Here is a 22,683-nt window from a genome sequence, read left to right on the forward strand (position 1 = left end):
CCCTCTTACGCAACAAGAGAAAGAGGTTTCACAGGGCAGTTTTTTCACTGGGTCGTCTGTTCGTGCCTTGGACTGTCACATTTTGGAAAAAAGCCATCTCTTGCTCCACCTGAAGAAAACTCACAGCACAAAGCTGTGGGACTTTTGTTTCATTTTGTCTTTTTTTTTTAATTATCCAGGGCTCCCAGCACGGCCCTGCAGCCCTGGAAGGTGACCACCCACCCACAGGGCGCCCATGAGGTGGTGCCAAGATGGCCGCCAGGGCAGTTGCCATGCAAGCGTCCTCAGCCCCTGGGGTCAGCCATGTTGGGTGCAACAGCCCAGGTGGGGCACTGGGAAGGCCAATGCCACCATCGCTGTTGTACAGCGTGGGGCCTTCTGGGGAAGGTGTCCATGAGGCAAGGGCTTTGCAAAAGAAGATAGGATACCTCAGGGGAGCTGATCAGGCGCATTTCCATCACGCACATGGAAAACAGCCTGATATGGGTGTCAAGCACAGCCGTGTCAGAGGCCACAAGTGTGGCGGGCAACTGAGGAGCAGCATGCTCCCTTCAGCGACCTTTATGGTCCCACTGCCCGTCCATCTGCCTAGAGGTGGATGCAGAAAGGGATTTGTGGTGGTGCTGGTAAAAACATGAACTGTGACCTACAAAATAAGAGAAGGTGCTTCATAATTCAGAAAGGGTTTAGCAACCCAGAAGAACTAAACACAGCAGGTATTTATTTACACTGTGAGGTTGCTGCCCTCTGCATGGGGCTGCCTGAGGCACTGAGGGACCCCTCAGGGCTCTTCCCTGGCATGTGCACCAAAGGAGAGGAGTGGAGACAGCTTCTGAAGTGGCCCAAAGCAACAGCAGCTCTTCCTCCCAGGAGAAAGCAGCACTATCTTTTCCTTCCTTATCTCCTGCACAAGCAAACATGTATGTTACCTTTAACTGATCTTACCTGCTTCCCACTGAGAGAAACGGATGAAAACAGCACATCTGTATATTGTGCTGCTACATCCATACACCTGTGGCAACTTAAATGTTTCCCTCATTTTTTGCTTTTCCTTTTTTTTTTTCCCCACTGAAGATCTTTTTGCTCCTCACCCAAAGAGCAGAGAAGGGGAGCAAGGTAAAGGCACAGGGAGCGATGTATTTGAAAATAGGACACACACTGGATTTTTCTTCCGAGACTCCAACTAAAGATACCTGGCAAAAAAACATGGCTCAACACAGGAAAATGCCACCACGTAACTGTAGTCATAGTCCATAGTCCTGAAGGAGATACAGTGAAAAGGGAACACACACTAGCTTCTATAGCAGGATTGATAACTCTTTGTACTTCCAAGGCATTATGAGGAGACAGTAAACTTTATTACTATATTACCATCTTCTGTATATAGAACTGCCTGAGAACTAAAATGGGATGAGAGAGAGAACTGGAAAAAGGGTGAAAGTTGTTCTTCGAGATAAAGACAGTTTAATAGGATGAAAAGGAAGGGGTAATAATGATTCAGTGATGCCCAGCCAGTCCCTGAGCAGTGGGCAACCACCTTCCAGCCAACTTCCCCCAGGTTTTTTGTTCAGCATGACACCATATGGCTTGGAATATCCCTCTGGTCAGTTGGGGTCAGTTGTCCTGGCTGGGTCCCTTCCTAACTTCTTGTGCACCCCCAGCCTGCTTGCTGGCAAAGGCAGCATGAGAAGCTGAGAAGTCCTTGACTTAGTGTAAGCAATGCCCAGCGTCAACTAAAACATCCCTGTGTTATCAACCTTATTCCCATCCTAAATCCAAAACACAGTGCTATACCAGCTATTAGGAAGAATGTTAACTTTATCTCAGCTGGAACCAGGACAATAATGGTAAATACTAAACAGTAATAATAATAATACTAAATGCTACCTATAATTTTCTGCCTTGTTGGAGCTGGACTAATTTTCCACCAGATGACCATGGAAACAGCTTTTAATAGAAGCTGCAGTGAAAAGCTGGACTGGGGAGAGAGCTCTTCCCTGTACTCTTGAAGGATGCATCCTGCCTTCACTTTCAGGGCTGAGATACCTCTGTCAATCATGGAAACCACAGGAAAGGCTCTAAAGAGACAGAGGACAAACCTCAACTGGTGCAGGACTGCAAAACAGCACCAGCCACTGTTCAAGAGATAGGGAAGGGGCTGATGATTTGTGTCCTCCTCAGCAACCCACAGCCCCATCTCACCTGCAAGGCCAGTTTTGGGTTTCTGGGTTGGGTTAGTTTAGTGGAGACTTGGGTGAAAAGGTGGGTAGTTTGGGCTCTTCCTTACCTCTCTTGGCAGAACCCTGCTTGTAGTCAGAGCAGCCTGTCCCAGGTGTGGCTGGAACCTGTGGGCACAGTTTGGCCAACCTTTGCAGTGTTTTTCATGTGGCTTTGAGTTTACAGGGCAAAGAATTGTGGCTGTTATGGGGCAAGAGTGCCCCATAGCACTAGTGTCTCACTAGTGCAGGGTATGCTCAGGGCCAGGTTTTGGCTGTGCTGCCATTTGATCCTCTCCCTCTGTTTTGGCCTCCAGGCCCTGCTAATGTAGCATGGTCATTTTCTTCCCTGTTGCTTTGAATGTTGCTCAAGGAGGTAAACTTTTCCCTGCCTCCCTGGAAGCAAACTTGAAGAGAGTGCTTGCCCAAGTTCCCTGATCCAGCAGTTTATTCACTTTCTGGTATCTCCCTGAGCAACTTCCCGGCCCTCTGGACAGTGTCCCTCAGTGTTAGGCAGGACTGAACTTGCCCTGATTCAAGGCCTCATTCAAGAAGGAACTGTGCCATGGATGTGCTGGGCCCATGGGGAACAAAAAGCAGAAAGCACTGGGGTCCCAGTGACACAAGTATGGTATAGGAACGAGACAAGTTACCCATGAAGAGGAGTCACCCATGACTTAGAACAGAAGGATGGAAGAATGAAGTATGAAGTGCACAAGGACAGGAACAGAGTGTCTGGGGCTGGACTGAGCACCACATCCCCACAGATCACAACCAGCAAGGGATAAGTCAGTTGTGCATTAACAACTCACACCAGTGGCAAGGATGAGAAAGCAGTGACAGGGACATCCAAGCGCTGGTACAAGTACCTCAGCAACAGCCGGCCCTCCTCTCTGGTGCCGTCACCCACCTCAGCTTGCATCCGCAGGAGAGATGCTCTTCCCTCCCTTCCCAGACACCCACCTCTCGCCACCCTTAAGCTGCTCTGCCAGCTCCCACCTCACAGTTTTCCCCAGGAGTAGGAGAGCTCGGAAGCCCCTTGGTGAAACCAGAGCTGCTGAGTTTGGAAGGGGTTCCACCTCCGGCGCCTCACCGCCCCCCTGGCAGCGCTGCGGGACACTCGGCGTCGGGATGCCGGGAGTCAGCCCAACCCTGCGGGGCAGGCGGGGCCCGGTGCGGGGGGCGGGAGGCGTGACCCCAGCTGCGGAAGCGCTCCTTGCACGGCCGCTGTGCAACAGGTTTCGGCCGCAGGGCCGGGTGGGCTGGAGGGTGGCAGGCAGAGGCAGTTCCAGCTCCGAAGTTTATCGAGGCAGAAGCAGGGCACAACTCCCCGCGCCTCCCGAGGGCGAGCACAGCCGTCCCGAACTCTTCCCTCCACCCTCCCGCCGTGCGCACCCAGGAGCCAGCCTAGCCAAGCTCCCGCCATGCCAGCTGCCGTCTCACGCCGCAGGAAAGGGGTCCGGCCGCCCGGCGGGAAGGCTGGCAGCCTGGATCGGCACGACTCTGCACGGCGTGGGTCGGCTCTGCTGGCATCCCCTTCCCGCTCCCCTACAGCCGCCAGCATAGCCGCTGCCCGGGCTGGGGCAAAGGCAGCGGCAGGGGAGAATCGCAGGCTGGTTCCACCTCGCCAGGGCAAAATGGGAAAGAAACGGGATCTTGATCCGTGCTTTCTGTTTTTCTTTTGTCTCCTCTTTTTTTTTCTTTTATTTCTCCTTTTTTCCTTTTCTTTTTTCTTTTTTTTTTTTTTTTTTTGGTGGGGGGCGGCGGTGGGAGAGGTTGTCCCTTCCTATGACAGCGAGGGTACAAGGCGAGCGAGGAGGCGGGCTCGCCTCGGCGGCCGCCGTGTCCTGTGCGAAAGGCGCTCGGGGGTTCATTAATATCATTAGCATGTAACCCCCTCCCCGTGCCCGCGCGGGGTGACGTCACGCGGCGGCGGGAGCTGGAGGGAAGCAAGGGGGGCTCAGTGGGAGAGGGGCGTCCCCTCCCCGCACCGCCGCTGTCACTGCCTCTGCAGCTATTATAGGGGCCGAAGCCTGGAGCTCAAAGCGCAAAGTCAGCCAGTGTAATGAACTTCTGGAAACCTTTCCCTTTTTATACCATTCAGTTTCTGAGAGGCAGAGACAGCCTCCTCTGACGCCTTTTCCCCCCTTCCATTCTTTTTTCCAGGCTCTGATCTCCCTGTTCGCTGCACCCAGGCGCTCGGCGCGGAGCCCCGCTCCCCATCCCACCTTCTCCTTCGCCTCATTGTTGTCCCTGGCTGCTGCGGCTCCCGCTCGTCTTCCAGGAGCCCGGCAGCGAGCCCGCCCGCATTCCCCGCACCTTCCGAGGTCCCAAGAACAGCTGCTCGCAGGGGCGAGCACCGGCTTTGGGCCATTTCGTTGCTTTTCCTTTTTCTTTCTTTTTTTTTTTTTCTTTCATTTTGGCTCCTTCCCCCCACTGTTTTGCCGCCTTCCCGCAGCGTGCCCCCATCCCTCGGAGGAGCGGGGCAGTGGCGAAGATGCGCCGGTCCCCTCGGCGGAGCCAGCAGTGAGCGCCCGAGGGAGGCACCTGCCCCGCGGAGCCGCCGCTGCCGCCGAGCCGGCGGGCAGGGAGGGGGGAAGAACACGGGGGGGGACACACGGACAGCGGCCTCGCCCCGGCACCGACACTTCGCCCTGAGTTTAACGACTCCGGGGCCTTCGAGCATGAGCAAGCCGGCGGGATCAACAAGTGGGTAATAACGCGGTGGAGGCTTCGAGCAGCCTTTCCCAGACCGGCTGCAGCCTGGCCTGGGGGGCGGGAGATGGAGGGAAGGGAGAGGCGGGGGATGTGTGTGTGTGTTGTAGTTTGGGTTCTCACTCCCTCCCCATAAAAAAAGTGTGTATTTCCATCCGGAGTGGCAATATATCGGCTCGGAGTTGTCCCGATGGAGTTTGAAGGCCCGGGGATTACAAAAAGCCGCTTTCCCGCGGCCCGGCCCTGCTTTCCGCGGCGGGACCAGGAGCAGCGAGCCCCGGGAAAGGCAGCGGGGATGGGGTTTGTCCTGCCGGGGTGCGGGCGGTTTGTTCGCGGGTCTCCGGTACTGGAACGGAGGGAAGAAGGTTTGGGTTTAAAGGGCGTTATGGAGTTGAAACGTGCTGTTTTTCTTACGGACTTTATGCAGTCTTCTGCGACATAATAATTTCTTTTTAAGAGTTTGAAACTCTGGTCACTCAATTACACGGGATCACGTAAGCAGCTCTATGGAAGGAGGATTTAAATGCAATACTTTGCGCACCATTTCCAGTTACAACAAATAATCCTGCAACCGGGAAAGCAGAAACAAAAGTCACATTTTTGTTAATCCTAAATCCATACACCTCATAACTAGGGAATTTAAAGCATGACTAACCGCTCTTGCAGAATGGCTCAATCCGCATAATCCCAATGGGACTTTCGGAGTTTGTAATATGGATGGAGTCAGTAACAAAGGCGGGGGGGAAATACCCAATCCGATTTAATGTCTGACAAGTGATGGATTGGACAGATATCTCCTCCGCGCTCCGGCCGGCTCCAGAGCTTGCGGAGCGGCGGAAAAACGGAAGCAGAGCCGGGAGGGACCGGCCGCTGTACCTGCCGCCGGCCTCCTCCCGGCCCTGAGGCCTTCTCCACACCGCTGCTCTCCGTTATCTTGACCCGGGTCCGCCCTTTGTCCACGGGGGCCTGGATCCGGCGGGTGTGTGTGTGTGTGGGAGTCGAGTCCCGCGGCGGAGGGGCCGAGGGCAGGCGGGGGCCGCGGCTTGGAGGAGGCGGACAGGCGGCGCGGAGACCGCAGGGCCCGGGGCTGCGGCCGGGCAGCCGTTTCGGTGTGGGTTGGATTGCCTTTCCCCACCGTGGGGCTGAGCGAGGAGTTTTCCGAGCAAAGCCCCCGAGAGGGAAAAAATAATAATAACGAAACGAGTAACGGGGTGCGGTGGAGGTAAGAACCGGTGGAGGGGAAGGGACAGAGGCGGCCGAGGCTGCTTCTCGCCGCCTGCGCTGCCGGACTGCCCGGTAAGTGAGAAGGGAGCCGGTACAGGATCAGGCCCCTGAACAGCCGCGTCTGGACGTTGTCGGGTGCCCGGACAGAGATCTGAGTGACGGGGCAGGAAGGGCCTGGGGGCTTCGTCCCCAGAGGATGCAGGAGCTTCTGCCGGAGACAGGCAGGGCAGAAATTCCGCAAAGCTGGACCGCGCTACACGGCGCTGCGCGACCCCGGCCTCTGCCGCCGCTTTCACTGCTTATTCTGAACCCCTGCAGGCGCCGGGCACCCGCCCGAAAGGGATCCCCAGGCAGGACCAGGCCAGGCCCCGCGGGGAAGGGGACAAGAGGGGCCTGCCCCGGGCAGGGGCCCGAGTCCAGCCGGCCTCGGCAGCGCATACAAAAGTCCTGCTCGCTGTCCAGGGGCCTGGGCGCCCGTCTCGGAGGTCCCGGGAGGTTCCGGGGGGCTCCCAGGCAAGGGGTCTCCAGCCCAGCCTTTTCTGCGCGCCGGTGGCCTCCTGTCGATGTTGGCTGCGATGTCTGCTTGGGTGGTAACAAGACCCCGTCCCACCGTCCACCGAGCCCAGAGTAACTTCTTTCAACAGCCTCTGATGGTAATTACAGTAATAGGGGCTGCCATATATCCTTTAAGCAATTATGACACACAAAAAAAGCCCCCAAGGACCCCCTGTCGTGGGATGCTCAAAACGGTTTCCCAGCTGAACAGAAATCCCATTTTCTTAGTGCTAAACTTCTGAGACGAAGCTGTATGTCGGGGAACCAGAGCACTTTTAAACAGAGTTCACCGGTTATCTCATGACCCCGTGTCAAGCTTACATTTTTCTCCTCCCACACCCCCTGCCCTGCCTGTTCCCCGTCTACTTGTTCCATATTTTGCCCTCTACGAAAGTTTTCTCATAACAGGCTCCGTGGGGCGCGTAGGGGTGCAGAACGGGGCCGTGATTGCGGCGGGACGGGGCGGCCCGGCTCCAGCCGCTCCCGCCAGCCTTGTCGGTGCTTCCGTGTCCCCCCTTCCCCGTCCTCCGGCTCCTGGGGGGCCACGGAACCTATCGGACAGGCCGCGCCGCTCCGACCGCTGGAAACGTGCTTGTTTGAGTTTGGCAAGGTGCTCCAGGTGCGCGGGTTTTATGGACTTGTAAGGAGTACACGGAACTGATGTTCACATACATGGTGTGGATATGGACCTATATAATGCATATGATTTTTTTTTTTTGAAAGCGACTTCCAAACTTAAAATCCGTCTGGGGAAAAGTGGTTTGGAAAACTAACCCAAGTTTCTCTCCTCCCCGCTGCCCGCTTTTAGCGTCGAGGGAGCCGAGCCGGCTGCCCCGTGCAGCAGGCCTGCCGGAGGAGCGGGGATCCCCGGCTCTGCCCGGTTCCAGGGACGGCGGACCCCTGGCCCACCCGCTGCTGAGGGAAGGCGGGAGAGGGGGGGTCCCCGGTGCCTGTAGCGGCGGCGGGCCGCAGTGCGCGGGGGGCAGAGCGGGGCTCTGCTCCGGGATGCAGCACCGCTGCACGTACCGCTTCAGTGTCTCTCCCCTGACCCCCAGCCTGCCCCTCCTCCTCCTCCTTTGTGTGCGTGCGTGTGGACCCCCTCTCTCCCCGTGGATGCTAAGGGCTGGAGAGGGAAGTCGAGCGCTTTCCTCCGTTGGCATTGTGCGATATCCGAATTCCCATGCTACACTTTTTGACGGGTCACTGGTGCCCCAATAGGCAGGTGGCAAGGAGGGCTTGTAATTACACACTCCCAGAAACCGTGCCTTGGCCTCAGCCCTCCTCACGGGCGCCTACCTGCAGCTCCAAAGCCGCGGCTTGCTAGCAGGCGGCGGGGCGGGGGGGCGGGGGCTTCCTTTGGCTGCGCTCCTTATTAATTGCGTAAAAGTTTTTTATTCTTTAACCTTTCTCCGTCCCTGCCTCTCTCCCACTTTCCCTCCCTCCCTCCGCCACCCCTCCCTCTCGCAGCTCCTAACCTAATCCCCGTCCTTCTCGCCGTGTTGTGTATAGCAGCTGTCGGGTTTCATTTAGGGGAGAAGCTGGCAGCTTGTGCTCATTGGAGGCAGTCAAACGAGTTTCAATGGGCAAAATCATTAAGTTAACACTATCTAATGTCCCTATTGTCTGCCAGCAGGCATTGTCTTAGAGCCTTAGAGTAGACATGTCTGAAAGTATCTCGGACTCCTAAATTCTCTAGGGAGCGAGAGGAGCCCCTGCGGCCTGTTTCCATCACCTCCCTCCCCCTCCCGCCCCCCCAGCAACGCTTCGCACCCCTCAGCACGCTGCAGCCTCCCCCCTTCCAGCCCTCACCCCCCGCCACCCGCAGCCGGGGCTCTTCCTGAACTACTTCGAAACAAAGATAGCGGCCCCGAGAGCTCTCCATTCGAGTTTGTAGACCAAGGTTTGGAATGAATCTCCAGTTTAAGTTCTGGTAGGAGGAAGGAAGGCTGTTTAGGGTGAAAAAGAAAGAAGAGGAGAGGAAAGGAGAGGAGAGGAGAGGAGAGGAGAGGAGAGGAGAGGAGAGGAGAGGAGAGGAGAGGAGAGGAGAGGAGAGAAGAGAAGAGAAGAGAAGAGAAGAGAAGAGAAGAGAAGAGAAGAGAAGAGAAGAGAAGAGAAGAGAAGAGAAGAGAAGAGAAGAGAAGAGAGAAGGGAAAAGAGAAAAGAGAAAAGAGAAAAAAGAGGAAAAGAGAAGAGAAAGAGAAGAGGAGAGGAGAGGAGAGGAGAGAAGAGAAGAGAAGAGAAGAGAAGAGAAGAGAAGAGAAGAGAAGAGAAGAGAAGAGAAGAGAAGAGAAGAGAAGAGAAGAGAAGAGAAGAGAGAAGAGGAGAAAGAGGGAAGGAAAGGGAAAGAGTAAAAGAAAGGAAAAAGAATAAAAGAATAAGGAGAAGATAAATAGAAAGAAAAAAATAGAAAATAAGAAGTAAAAGTAAATAGAAAAGCCGGAGAAAATGGAGAAGCCGGCGAGGGTTTGGCGGGTTTCTTGACCCAGGCTGGACTCTGTGCGAGTCTCTACATTGACACTCCGAGCATTTCCAACTGCAGCCCTCCCGCCATCCCCACACCGCGGCCCGCAGCTTCGACCGCGCACAAAGGCGAGGCGGAAAGTTCTGCTGCAGGTTTTGGGGTGAAGAAAATGGCACCCCTCTTCTGTGCCAGGAACAGGGCTCCTCTTGCTGGGATTGCGAGCAGGGGGAGGAGGTCACTTAGCTCCCCGGTCATTTTATTTTGTTTGGGTTTATTCCGCGCCTTCGTGCCCCGAATGCTCTCCTGACCAGGGAAAGCACCGACTTCTGTCTGCCGAAAGCCAGAAAGCGGGGGAACACCCTCCGCCCTCCTCCCGTCCCCGAAGTCGTGCCCCACCCCCCCCCCCCCCGCATCCCGACTTCTAGCAGGCAAGTCTGCTGCTCCCGCGGCTATAATCTTCCCTTCCAAAATGGGTCTTGGCGATTATAGAAGATCCAAATAAACGTAGCGGGGCATGAATAATGCTCATTGTAGAAAACTGACACTTGCTCAAGGAAAAGAAAGTTGGCTATAAAATCACTTCATTATTTGCTTGTACTGCGGCTCTGGGGCTAATCCCTCCGGAGGTCAGACTGCTGAGCTCTCTCCCTCTCCCTCTTCCCCTTCTCTGCTTTCAGGTCGCATTTTAGACATCCCTTGCAAAGTTTGTGGGGACCGCAGCTCCGGGAAGCATTACGGGGTTTACGCCTGCGATGGGTGCTCCGGTTTTTTCAAGCGGAGCATCAGGAGGAACAGGACCTATGTTTGCAAATCGGGCAATCAGGTACCTCACCGCCTGCACTTCTTACCCTGCTTTCCCCAGGACCCCGCATTGCCCCCCCCCCCCCCCGTCAGCAGGAGCACCCGCAGCGGTACGATCCAGCTGCCGCACAGCTGGATCTCCCTCCCTCCCCGGGGGGGCTTTAGGTCCGAGGCCGGTCGCTGAGTCCCCCCTCTCCGGGGAGGATGGGGGGATGAGCCAGGAGGGAGCGGGGATGGCGGCGAGGGGAGGCGTGCGGCCAGCTCACCGACTTGTTACACGAGGGAAGAGGGGCAGCCCTTCGGTAAGCCACCGCCCGTAGCCGGTCGATGGACAGCCCGCGGGTCACTCCTCTTTTCCCCCTTGCCGCTCCGGCCGCACTGATTCCCACCCTGGCCCGGATCCGCGGGGATGCGGGAATGGGGACGCGGGGAGCGGGGTGGGGGCACGATGGACCGGGACTGGGGCGCCCCGAGGGGGCGGTGCCGCCGTCGCTGTCTCGGGTGCTGAAGGCGGCCCAGCCTGCCCCGCCGCTGGGCCAAGCAGCCCGATACGGCTCGCACTGCTCGGCTCCCCCCGGCGCCCTGCCAGGGGCAGCCCCCTCCGTACCCGCCGCCGCCGCCTCTGGGACGGCTGCGGGCAGAGCACGCTGGTCCCCCCGCCTGACGGCTGGCTGTGTGGCAGGGAGGCTGCCCGGTGGACAAGACGCACAGGAACCAGTGCCGGGCCTGCCGGCTGAAGAAGTGCTTGGAGGTCAACATGAACAAAGACGGTACCTGCTCCCCCTCCCCCGGGGCCGGGGCGGCGGGGAGGCAGGAGGGAGACGAGCCTTGCTGTGAACTGGGGAGCGGTGTGTCCCTGCGGGGTCTCCCCTTAGCTCCCCGGGCCCCTAATAATCCTCTCCCTCCCCTTGCCATGCCGCAGCAGCCTGTTTCTCCCAGACGCTCCCCGGGTGGAGGTATGGGACTGGCCCCAAAAACCTGCCAAGAGGGAGAGAAGCCCAGTGGAGCAGTGTGGGGTACTCGGTGTGTGACCCTGCAGTGACCCCCTTGCCTCTTCTTGGTACCTGCAGCAGTGCAGCACGAGCGGGGCCCCCGGACATCAACAATACGGAAGCAGGTGGCTCTCTACTTCCGCGGGCACAAGGAGGAGAGCAGCAGCGCTCCGCATTTCCCTGCTGCCGCCCTGCCAGCACCCGCCTTCTTCACCACTGTCTCCCAGTTGGAGCCACATGGCCTGGAGCTGGCTGCCGTTGCTGGCACACCAGAGAGGCAGGCTCTGGTGGGCCTGGCGCAGCCCACCCCAAAGGTCAGCCACTGCCCTGATCCCTGGTGAACCTGCAGGCCTCACTGCCAGGGTGCCTGCAGCCCATCTGCTTTTTCCTGTCTCTGGGGTAGGCATGGCAAAATGTTGTGGGGTTACTCTTTTGTTATGTCCCTAAAAGCTTTGAAGATATGGGGTACAAGGGCTAAGAGGCCCTTTGCAGAAGGAATATGCAGAAGGACTGACTGATAGCCTGCTCCATACAAAACCTGCTTCTCCTACATCCTTACACCTTCATGGTTGCAGGAGTGCTACCCCTGCCTGGAGTGGTCCATTCATAAGCCAGTTTTAATGCTTGATTTATGAGGAATGCAGTCACTGAGTTTTCTTAGTAAAATGCCCATCTCCACAGTGGTGTAGTCCAGAAGGTACTATCTGCAGCAACCAAAGCCTGCAGCTTGTCCACACAGGCATCATCATGTCTAAGTTGTCTCTGTGCTTTTGGGCTGTAACATTTCCTAAGTAGCCCAGTGGAAGCACTGCTGTGGCCTCAGCTGCATAGGTGATAAAGTGATGTTTATCATTAAGTAATTTGCAATAATATTTTGTGTATTTACAGCACTTAGAAAACTGTAGAAGAGACTGCTTAACTAGTTCTGCATTTTCAGAGTAGCTTGGCAGAATCCATCATGAACATGATCACAGTGTATAGTTTTATATCGTAATTTTGGAAAATACCAAATGAGAAATTATTTAGCAAGAAAACAGAGCACATGTCACTCCATTCCAGCCCTACAAAACCTTTAGGTAGTTATGCTTAGCTCTACACATCTGCTTACTGCCTATTGCAGTCAGGGAGCTAGATGAAGGTTAAGGCTAAACAAGTGGTTACTGTTTTGCTGAGCAAAGGCAGGAGTGCTAAATCAGCTCCTGAAGCAAGGGTTACAAAACACAAACTCTAATCAAATGTGTAGCCTTTTAATTCTATTAGGGGTGCTACTGTGTAACAGGGTAAAGGATGACGTCACATTTTGGTAATTCTCCCCCCTCCCTCCCCGCCCCTCCTCCTCCCTGATGTAATAATTTAATTCTCCTTTCCACCTTCTCTGGAGAACTGTTTCTGTAGTACAGTTCATGCACACGGATGCGCAGCAGAGAGCATTTGGGGTGAGCCCGCTGAAAGCAATGCCCTCTGCTTGCAGAAGAAGAGAGTGCACACTCTGTATTGGGCATGAGCATGATGCGCTGAACGGCAGCTGTAGGGGAGAGGAAGATGAGGCTGCCTTGGTGACACTGTATGAAGTTCCTTTATTTTCTTTTTGACGTTAGTACCCCCATGAAGTCAATGGTACCCCTATGTATCTCTATGAAGTGGCCACCGAATCCGTCTGTGAGTCAGCAGCCAGACTTCTGTTCATGAGCATCAAGTGGGCTAAGAGTGTCCCAGCCTTCTCCACCTTGTCCTTACAAGACCAGGTAAGACACCTGCGGTGTGAGAAGCATTGGCTTGGCCTGCCTGTTAAAGAAGGCTCAGAGCTCAGACTGGATCCTGAGCCTTCAGCCCTAGACCTTTAAATCCTTAATGGACATCAGAAGTTCTGAAGTTTAGGGCAGAGTTCTGGTCTGTCCCTGAAAACCAGGCAGTGATTTAGAAACAGCTTTCCTCCAACTTTCATTCCATGAAGCAAATGAAAATCAAGCCGGAAAAAAAAAAAACAAACAACCCACAAACAAACAAACAAACAAAAAACCCAAACAAACAAAAAAAAAACCCACCAAACCCAAACAACTAATATAAAGCATATATTATGGGAGGACAAATTCTAGAGGAAAAGTCACCAGGCTATGACAGTCAGGGAGTGACTGAGGTGATTTCTGAGGACCAGTCCTTTCCTCCCCTCTCCTTTCCTCTCCTTTCCTCTCCTCTCCTCTCCCCTCCCCTCCTCTCTTCCTGTTTACGTAGCCAACATTTTTTCCTTATTTATGTCGGCTTTAGTGAACTTAAAATTACCCCAATATGGTGGAAGCAGAATTTGGCCACCCCCCAGTATTTTTCACCATTAATTAAAATCACCCCTAATTTGTCTTGTTTTCCTCTATGACAATTTGCCTTTGCTTTGAGTAAATCGTATGTGAACCATACGAGCTGAAGCAATTTCTTAATGACTTGATTCTTGATGAAGACACAGTGTGCTTTGTATAATGCATTGATTTTTTAAAAAAGTAATCAGATGATTATAAACTGGAAGGGGGAAAATCTACACAAAGCTCCAATCATAAAAGACACCTAATACTTTGATATGATTGAGCTAATTTCCCTAAATGGTAACTAGAAACGTTGTGCCTTAGATGTTACGTAGCAGTCTTCAGAGGAACTAGTTCCTTTCTGTAGATGCATGTTGCAAGGATTGCAGTTGATACGCAAATACACATTTTGAACTGAAAGAAAAGAGCTTCTTAGGAAACCAGTAGTGTTTTCTACCTAAAGGTAAATCATGATGGTCCCAACGCACTATAAAGCTGAGGTACATTGAAATGTTCTCTTCCTAGCACCAGCCCCGTGGTTTGAAATCCTTGCCGTGAAATTAGTCAAAGGGGGTCGCTGTTCAGCCCTGGCTGCAGAGAGAGCATGGGAGGAGCAATGAGGTAGACCCCAGGAGGCTATCCATGCCGGTAGCAAGGCAGCAGGCCCGGGGCGGCTGTCTTCTGCAGCCACCACTCCTGTGGAGCACCGGGTCTATCATATCTAGCAACCAAAGAAACAGGCCCAAATATCAGGGACAAGCAGCATGTGTGCCACTTCAGCAAAAGCCTCAGTACACAGGAAGGAGCCAGGTCTGTCTTTAGGCCAGTGACGTTCACAGGAGGCTCCTAAGGCTTTATTTTAAGTAATATGGATATGTTTCCCACAAGGTCATTGTCTCTGTTAGTGTGCAGAGGAGGGGGCAGCAGGATTTGGGGGCAAAGGAAGTCTCCATTGCACATGATTAAGCGTGCCTCAGATAGCACACCCTGCATATCCACCATACATGCCAGAGTGCTTCCATTATCTTTAAATAACCTGCTGCCTCTTTCACTCTTATATCAGGGACTAATGTTAGTGAATTACACATTAAAATCTCAGCCTTTCCTTAACATCACGTTGACTTGCTGTACCTCACTGCAAGCCAGCTTCCTCAAAACTCAGAGCTGCTCAGCTCCAAAGCTTTCACTGAACCTCTTTCTGCATGATTCCCTTGTCATCTTTAGGAGAGCTGCAGAAGAAATAACTCTGATTTTAATAATCACCTTATTTCATCAATAATCAGTTGATTTTTATAATCATGCCATTGCATTATTTAATGTGACAATGGCCCAGCTGTAAATGTCTGCATTTCTCTTTTTGTATCTCTGACATTTGCCTGAGAAGTGTCTAAAACCCTTTCCTGGATTTTGCTTTTGTTTGTGCTCTTCCAAAAAGGCAAGTGCATTGTGACTCCAGGACTCTGTGAGAGTTTCATCTTGAAGGCAAGGAAATAAGTAGAAACCAATTTGCTGAAAAAACACAAGTCAGAGGATTGCTGTGTCACTACCCTCAGTAAAACAGAGGCTGTCCCTTCCCCAGCTCCACAGCTATTCCCACTGTGGATTGGAAGCCACACAACAAAATGCCACGCTTTAAGTTCTGCTGGCTGCACACCTGCCCAGCTTGTCCATAGGACAGGTTGGCCCAATGCAAGTCACCAACAAAAGGTCTTACTTACAGGATAGGGCTGATTAAGAAGCAGAAAACAGTCCTTCAGAAAGCCTGGTATTTCTTGTTTCTTTGAAAAAGGAGGGTTGAGTATGACTTCAGCATGAATTATTTTAATTGGTGGTTTTACAGACTTATGCATAGGCATGAAGAAAGCTTTAGCTATTGGAATAGTCTCTTATTTCTAAAGTCTTCTGACTTTAAAGACTTAGTGGGAAAGAACATGTGAAACTGATATCTTCCAGGAACCACCATTCATTACCATGGTATCTGCATGGATGAATGACAAAAAAAGTTTTACAAAAGCAAATGAAAGGCTGTTGAATCATTTCCTATGTCATGCAGAAAACTGCACATCCATCAGGCAGGATTATCCGGAGGAGGGGCTGGGTTTGCAGGCTGCAGCAGTTGGGAGACTCAGAAGCTGGTTCAGCTGCTCTCAGAAAGGAGCTGAGATGGGCACAGCACCCCAGGCACCCCCATGCCACTCCCCATCTCATACAATGACCTGGGCAGCTTCCAGTACTGTAAACTCCTTAATTATTTCAAACAGTAATTGCATGCAGAGTCAGAAGTACTTTCCTGTCATAGTTTGCTTAGTCAGGTTATGTACCAGTTCTGCACAGCACACAGTACAAAAAGCCTGCAGTGACAGAGAGCAGAGACTCTGAGAGGTCTTCCATTCTGATAGGAACAGGGTAGTTTAAAACTCATAACACTGTTAAGAGTTGGCACATAGATAAAGGATTCACTTTTACTGCATGCGTTCTGTATCTATTGCTTTCACGTATGATTCCAAGGAAATAATAATTCATTTTTACAACCTATTTATTTACTTTGTTCTTCCTTGCAGACTCTTTATAGACTTAAAATACCCTCCTTCCTATTTTCCTAAGAAGCTAAGCTGCTGATACTTTCAGGACCATACCAATATTAACTCTTGTCATTTGGTTTTTTTTTTTTGCTGCATTAGTTTTGGGCAATCTGTTTTCATTGCATGGAGCCACCAGATGATACCTCCTGATTCCATTACAGTCTTACGCCTCCAAATCTCTCCCACCCTACTGAGAGACATGAGGTCCCAGCAATGTGTACGCACCACAGCATGTCCTTTAGGCCATAAACTTCAGCTGAACTAGAAACCCTATATACCCCTCTTAAGACTTTTCCTGGGCCAATAATCCACAGATGCCCTCAAGACTAAACATGGCTGTTCTGGCTTTGCCAGTCTGTATCACTAGTCTTATCTCCTCTTCAGATGCATCACTGCTTCTCCACAGAAATCAAAGGCAATGCCACTGAACAGAGAAAAACACATCCTCCACACAACCAGGCAATGCGCAAAAATTGCAGAGAACTAGCAATGCTGTCAGCATAGGTGCTTGGATACTCAGTTCCCTGATAGGAAAAGCTCTTAGTGCCTGGAATTTCTGAGTGATTTTAAGCAAAAAGCAGGAAAACAGGTGACATATGAAACTGAATGTGTGTCCAGATGCTGTGCTTTAAAGAGCTAAAGACTTAGTAAGGAAGGGGTTAAAGATACGCTTGTGCTATAAGGCAGTGCTCCCTATAGAGTGATGTAATTTCAGGATGTTGTCCAGGCTTTTCTTTACAAATCTTGTCTTCCTGAGGGAAAGGAGGGTAATCCCTAGAGGGTAATAGGAGAGCACTGTCCAGCTTGTCCTAGTACAGCTGTATGTGTGAGGAGGAGAGAGCCCACTCTGTGCTGAGAAACACAGGTGAGCGCTCGTGCTGTGAGCAAGCTCACTGTGGCGGGAGTTCTCACTCTCTCCTTCTCCCTTTTGGTCCACAACAGAGTGCACACTGAGCCAACTTTCAGTGGTTTGCTACAATGCAGAATTATTTCTAGACACCTTCTCAGAAAGCTAAGAGAAGAGCTAACGAATGCTGTGGGATAGATAAATACCATGACAGGCATTTAAAGTAGCTTTTAAAATAACAGAAATTTACATATTTAAATTGTCTATAAATCTATAAATTATACACTATGTTATATTGTACATCTATTGTATGACAGCTGATGCTTTTGGAAGATGCTTGGAGAGAACTGTTTGTTCTAGGAATAGCACAATGGGCCATTCCAGTTGATGCTAACACTCTACTGGCTGTATCTGGTAAGAATTGCACGATTTAATGACTTTGTTACAAAAATTACCATAAAAATACATTACTGAAAAAAGAACAACATGTAAAGAATAACAAATTCCTACAGAACAATAGAGCATACCTGTCATTTATAAATCTATATTTAAATGCAAATAATGTTGTTTTGTTGTATTCATGACTGCTTGCATTGTCATTTAAATGCAAATTACTGTGTTTGTTATCATCCAAGAGAAGATTTTATATTAACTTTCATACAATATAGTCAGTTTACATGGAACCAGATAGACGAGTGTGACAATAGAGTGGATATTGATACAGAGGATTTTGTCAGAAATCAATATAAAATAAATGCCTTTAATATTATTTATTTCATCTGTTTCTGTTTTAGGCATGAACGGTGACAATACAGATTCTCAGAAGCTGAATAAAATTATTTCAGAAATACAGGCTTTACAGGAGGTTGTGGCTAGATTTAGACAACTTCGGCTAGATGCTACCGAATTTGCCTGTCTCAAATGCATTGTCACTTTTAAAGCTGGTAAGCAGAAAGAATCTGTTGCTCATCTGGTCTGATAACTATGAGGTTGCTACTTTAAAGCAACAATGATGCTTTAAACCAAACATAGCTTCATATCACGCAACAGTTTTCTCAGTATTGAATTCCAACAGTCAGTGTTGTATTTGGAGCACTGGGGAACTAATGGGAATGTCTAATATCCATTGATAGCACTAGCTGAACTGGTTTTGACCCACTTAAGAGTAAAGCTGAACTAGAATCATAGAAAGTTTTGGGTTGGAAGGGAGCTTAAAGCTCATCCAGCCTCAACCCCCTCCTATGCACAGGGACACCTTCCATTAGACCAGGTAGCTCTAAGCCCCGTCCAGCCTGGCCTTGAACACTGCCAGGGATGGGGCAGCCACAGCTTCTCTGGGCAACCTGTGCCAGTGTCTCACCACCTTCACAGTAAAGAACTTACATCTCATTTAAATCTACCCTCTTTCAGCTTAAAGCCATTACTCCTTGCCCTGTCACTACAACCCCTTGTAAAATGTCCCTCTCCAGTAACTAGTAACCGATCTGCTTTCCAGTGCCTACACACAGTGGTTCTGAACTGAGGAGTTTCCGAAATGCGGCCGCCATAGCAGCCCTTCAAGACGAAGCCCAGCTCACTCTGAACAGCTACATTCATACCAGGTGAGTAGTGTCTTCCCTCAATACTTATTGCAGGTGTAGGGGTAAAATCCTGCTTTCACTGTAGTGAAGGTGACATTTCCACTGACTGAAGTGGGGACTAGGCTGTTGCAGCAAGTATACATTGGCTGTCAGCCTGCTGGTATTTCCTAATGAAACAGAATAATAGGAAAAGTTATGAAAGACTCTTAAGATCAAGTCCAATCATTAACCTAACATTGCAAGTCCACCACTAAACCATCTCCCCAAGCACTCCATCTACATGTCTTTTAAATCCCTCCAGAGATGGTGACTCCACCCCTTCCCTGAGCAGCCTGTTCCAGTGCTTGGCAACCGTTTTGGTGAAGGAATTCTTCCTAATATCCAATCTAAACCTCCCCTGGTGCAACTTGAGGCCATTTCCTCTTGTCCTACCACTTGTTACTTGAGAGAACAGCCACCTCCTCACTACAACCTCCTTTCAGGTAGACAGCGATAAGGTACCTCAGAGCCTCCTTTTCTCCAGACTAAGCAACCCCAGTTCCCTCAGCTGTTCATCAGAGGACTTCTCCTCTAGACCCTTCACCAGCTTCATTGCTCTTCTCTGAATGCACTCCAGTACCTCAATATATTCAGATAAATTTAAAAGAGAGATCTTCCCTTGGGAAGTAATACCTGCTGTGGAACACTTTGAAGTTCAGAAGGCTACATTTTCCTTTACATTTTATTCAATTAAATATTGTTAATTGTGATGCTGAAAACCACATCTGATGGCAGTATGAGTATTTTTCACCAATGATCTCCAATCCCCATATAATTTCTACCATTTTGCAGACACAGAAATCAGGACACAAGGGAGTTAAATGGCTCTTTTAAGACACTATCCTGAGTCTGTGTTCAGGTTGAAATGAAAAACCCAGAACTTGTGAATCCCATTTTGATGCTGTAGCAGAGTGATGAAAATCATTGTTTGGGAAGAAAATATTTACCCTTGTCTCATTCAGCTGTTCTGGTTGGTTCAGGACCTGGGGGGAAAGATGCAACAGGTTTTGCAAAGCCCGTGTCTTAACTCCCTTAGCTGCAGTGGAAGTCTATGAACACTAGCACAGTGGGAGATGGAGCAATGGGAAAGATACTTTTATGCAATTTTTTTCCTTCTGCAGTTTTGACCTGTTCTCATAATAGCTCTGTCTAGCAGAAGTCCCCTTGGTATCAGAGATTAGATGGCAGCAGTCATTGAAGAACTTCTGTTCAGCCTATAGGGAATGGCCTATCATGGGGACAGAAGCAAAAATGCAAATACCATCCAGTTATGCCTCGTTGAGCAAAAAAAAAAAAAAAGTAGAGCAAAAAGAATAACTGCTGTAGAGCAACCTCTTCCTGTTCTTATGAAAGGCCTTTCCCATGAAGACTGCTCTCTAGGGTATCTGAGTGAGACAGGGCCTATTAGAGATAAAAGCCAGGGAGGAACAGTTTTGCATACCCATGGTCTCCATTCCAAGCATGGCAACTTTTCCATTGCATTTCTGTGTTGCTGGAAATACTTAGCTACTGGGGTAAACAGTACTTGTTGTAAAAGACATTCTTCTACAGGGAGAAAAGTGCAGTCCACTGACAGGACTGTTACACTGACTCCAAAGGGATAGGGCTTTCAGCTTGCATTTCATTCTCAGGCTTGAATTTACCCTCCTGCCAGTGTTACAGCGGCATCAGCCCTTTGACCTCAGTGGAATTGCTCTCAACAGGACACAAGGAAGGCCAGACTGGAGAAGCAGAGTGTTTCTCCAAATGACCTTTTTCGGTCCTTCTTTTAGACAGAGCACGCACTGTAAGCAGAGGTTTGAGAATCATTGGTGTGAAGTCAGTGGAAGCACAGCTAGAATACATATCCTACGTTGTGCTGGCTTCAAAAGCTGGGGGAAAAGATGAGAAATATCCTATTACACAAGCACAGTATCTGAGGATAAAATACAGCTTCTTTAACAAGAAAATTTCTTTCAAAATGTATGTAGCAACCAAAAGGGGGCAGAATGATTACCATGACAATCCAGCTAAGTTTAAATTGCACTTTAAATGACAGGGTATTTATTACAGGTCAAGCTCTTCCCTGAACTGCATCAAGAACATTGTTGTTGTATGAGGGACAAGTCAGAGCAGATCTTGTCTCTGTATTGCTACCACTCTGAGGGAGTAAACAAAGGAGCTAATCAAAACTCCAAGACGTTGGTCTATATTCTGCTAATCTCCATTAGGAGAGTTTTCCTCTGAATTAACCTTCTTGCTCACTTGCGTACGAACCACAGGGTTTTAGCACAGGTAGCACCCATTTGCACAATTTGTTGAATATTGGTCTTTTCTATAAAGTAAAAGATTTTCTTTGAAAAATAGACTTTAAATTGTCAATAATATTTTTCCCTCTCTCTGTCTCCCAGGTATCCCACACAACCCTGTCGTTTTGGAAAACTTTTATTGCTTTTACCAGCTTTACGTTCCATTAGCCCATCTACAATAGAAGAAGTGTTTTTCAAAAAGACCATTGGGAATGTACCAATTACAAGACTGCTTTCAGATATGTACAAATCCAGTGACATATAAATCACCTTAAAATAAAGCATCAGGATGGACAGTTTGAGAAGAACTTTAATCTATGGAGAAAAAGCCTCAACTAACAAAATCTACAGGAAGCATAAACCTGGGAATGTTTAGCCTTTAAACCCATTGACACAAAATAGATATGATTCTGCTGCTCTGAACAGAGTGATTTAGATCATGGAGAGAATGCTTTGTTCTACGGAAAAAGTGAAAGTGGTTGGAATTTGGCTGCTATTCCTGCTACTACAGGATGGAAGCAATTCAGATGCCAGTCATAGTTAACAAAGACTCCGCTATTCTATCATTTAACTGGCAGATCTGAGACAAAATGTGAAAGAAGGTACTTTAGTTTGTTCAGTATTTGGAACCCGGTGACCAAACTTGGCTTCTGTTGTAACATGAGGTGCGGTGGCCTTCAGAATTGTTTTAAAAGTAGCCTATGTTGAGAAAATGTTTTTGATATGATAGGCAACATTTAAGACCAGGTTACCAAAACATTGCTTCTGCTTATAATACATCATGAAGTGGCCTTCAGAACTGATTAAAAAGTAGCTTATGACAGCAGCTCCATTCATCCCTGCAAAATGAACTGGTGATCTTTGCTGCGGATGTCACCACAATTTGTTTGGCTAACATCTGAAAGACAGAAGAGCATTACACACTCCCTCCCTGACCTTCCTCCCTTCTTCCACACACAGAGACATGTATTCGCAAACACACCTGAAAAGACACGAGTCAAGAAAGGAAGACTAAAACAGCAAAACCAAATACAATGGAGATGACTGCTTCAGTGACCTGCTGGCTGTCCCGTTGGCACAGTGCTGAAACCAAAGGCAATGGTGGCCGAACTCTTTGTCAATGAGATGTGCAGAGAAATGACTATTAAGAAAAAATAATCAATGGAAGGAATTTTATTTCGAAGAAATGAAGTTGTTGACTGATACAATGCTAACAATTTCCAAAAGTCTCCAATGCCTTTTTAGAAAACTCCAGGTTCTAATTTTGAAGCCTTGTTCGCCTACACCCTCTCACACACAGTCATGTTATAAGCTGCTTATTTGATGTATAAAAAAATGTAGGAAAAAAACATTTAAAGATAGCTGCTGTACTTTTCAAAATTTGAGTTGTTATTAGGAACTAGCACTGAGAAAAATCGGCACTTGGACTATCATAGAATGAGTAAAACTTTTCCTGTACAAAGTGGATTAACTGATTTGTGAAGTTAAAAAGTTGTACTCATTGTATTTACAAAGAATAAAAATATATTGAATTTAACTTACTTTCCACTGTTCATTTAACAATTGTCCTTCTGTTTCTGGATTAGGTTCCTCTCCTGTACCCTACTTGCCAAGAAACAGAAATATTCTCTACGAAAATGGATTGCCTTGGATGCTGCAGAGTCTCCACCATCAGAGGTTTTAAAAAGCAGGTTAGACAAACACTAAAGGATCAGATTAGGTGATCCTGCCTTGGGGCAAGCCATTTACTGTAATTCAAATATACCTTCTGCAAGGTTTTTTTTCTCAGGAGCTGACACAAAGCTTTTTCTAGGACACAATACTAAACAGATCAGAAGTCTAACCTAGTATAAGCAAGTCTTCTGTTTTGTGTTACTACAATTTTTAGTATAGGTGAATTGAACAGCTAACAAAGGCTGACGAGTACAAAAAGACTGCTTTGATTAAATGATGTTGAAAATGAACATGAGCCAGCAGTGTGCGCTTGCAACCCAGAAAGCCAACTGTAACCTGGGCTGCATCAAAAGGAGCGTGACCAGCAGGTCGAAGGAGGTGATCCTGCCCCTCTACTCTGCTCTTGTGAGACCTC

The 22,683-nt window shown here is 49.5% G+C and overlaps 1 protein-coding gene across 3 annotated transcripts; it reads left to right on the forward strand.

Moving 5' to 3' along the window:
• Window positions 1-209: 209 nt before the first annotated feature.
• Window positions 210-22,131, forward strand: NR2E1 (nuclear receptor subfamily 2 group E member 1). Of its 3 annotated transcripts, none has more exons than XM_062624896.1 (10): window positions 210-920; window positions 4,383-4,925; window positions 9,849-9,994; window positions 10,655-10,742; window positions 11,043-11,278; window positions 12,563-12,709; window positions 17,005-17,101; window positions 17,482-17,631; window positions 18,183-18,288; window positions 20,697-22,131. In XM_062624896.1, exons 1-10 carry the CDS (start codon window positions 599-601, stop codon window positions 20,857-20,859), a joined length of 1,998 nt encoding a protein of 665 aa, XP_062480880.1. In that variant the 5' UTR covers window positions 210-598; the 3' UTR covers window positions 20,860-22,131. The 3 variants fall into 3 exon arrangements, with proteins under 3 accessions (XP_062480880.1, XP_062480890.1, XP_062480899.1); XM_062624906.1 differs by lacking the exon at window positions 210-920 and adding an exon at window positions 4,104-4,268; XM_062624915.1 differs by lacking the exon at window positions 210-920 and adding an exon at window positions 4,182-4,278.
• Window positions 22,132-22,683: the final 552 nt, after the last annotated feature.

The sequence above is a fragment of the Pezoporus occidentalis genome, unplaced genomic scaffold (assembly GCF_034315485.1).
Source record: "Pezoporus occidentalis ecotype Australia unplaced genomic scaffold, CSIRO_AGI_Poc_V1 ctg109, whole genome shotgun sequence".
Lineage (NCBI taxonomy): Eukaryota > Metazoa > Chordata > Aves > Psittaciformes > Psittacidae > Pezoporus > Pezoporus occidentalis.

What these genes read in the sequence shown, in the direction of transcription:
- NR2E1 (XM_062624896.1), top strand. Translation starts at nt 599, where the DNA reads ATGCAGAAAGGGATTTGTGGTGGTGCTGGTAAAAACATGAACTGTGAC. An exon ending in CAAGCCGGCGGGATCAACAA is followed by an intron (nt 4,926 to 9,848) that starts GTGGGTAATAAC and finishes CTCTGCTTTCAG; the next exon opens with GTCGCATTTTAGACATCCCT. An exon ending in CATTGTCACTTTTAAAGCTG is followed by an intron (nt 17,632 to 18,182) that starts GTAAGCAGAAAG and finishes TCTGCTTTCCAG; the next exon opens with TGCCTACACACAGTGGTTCT.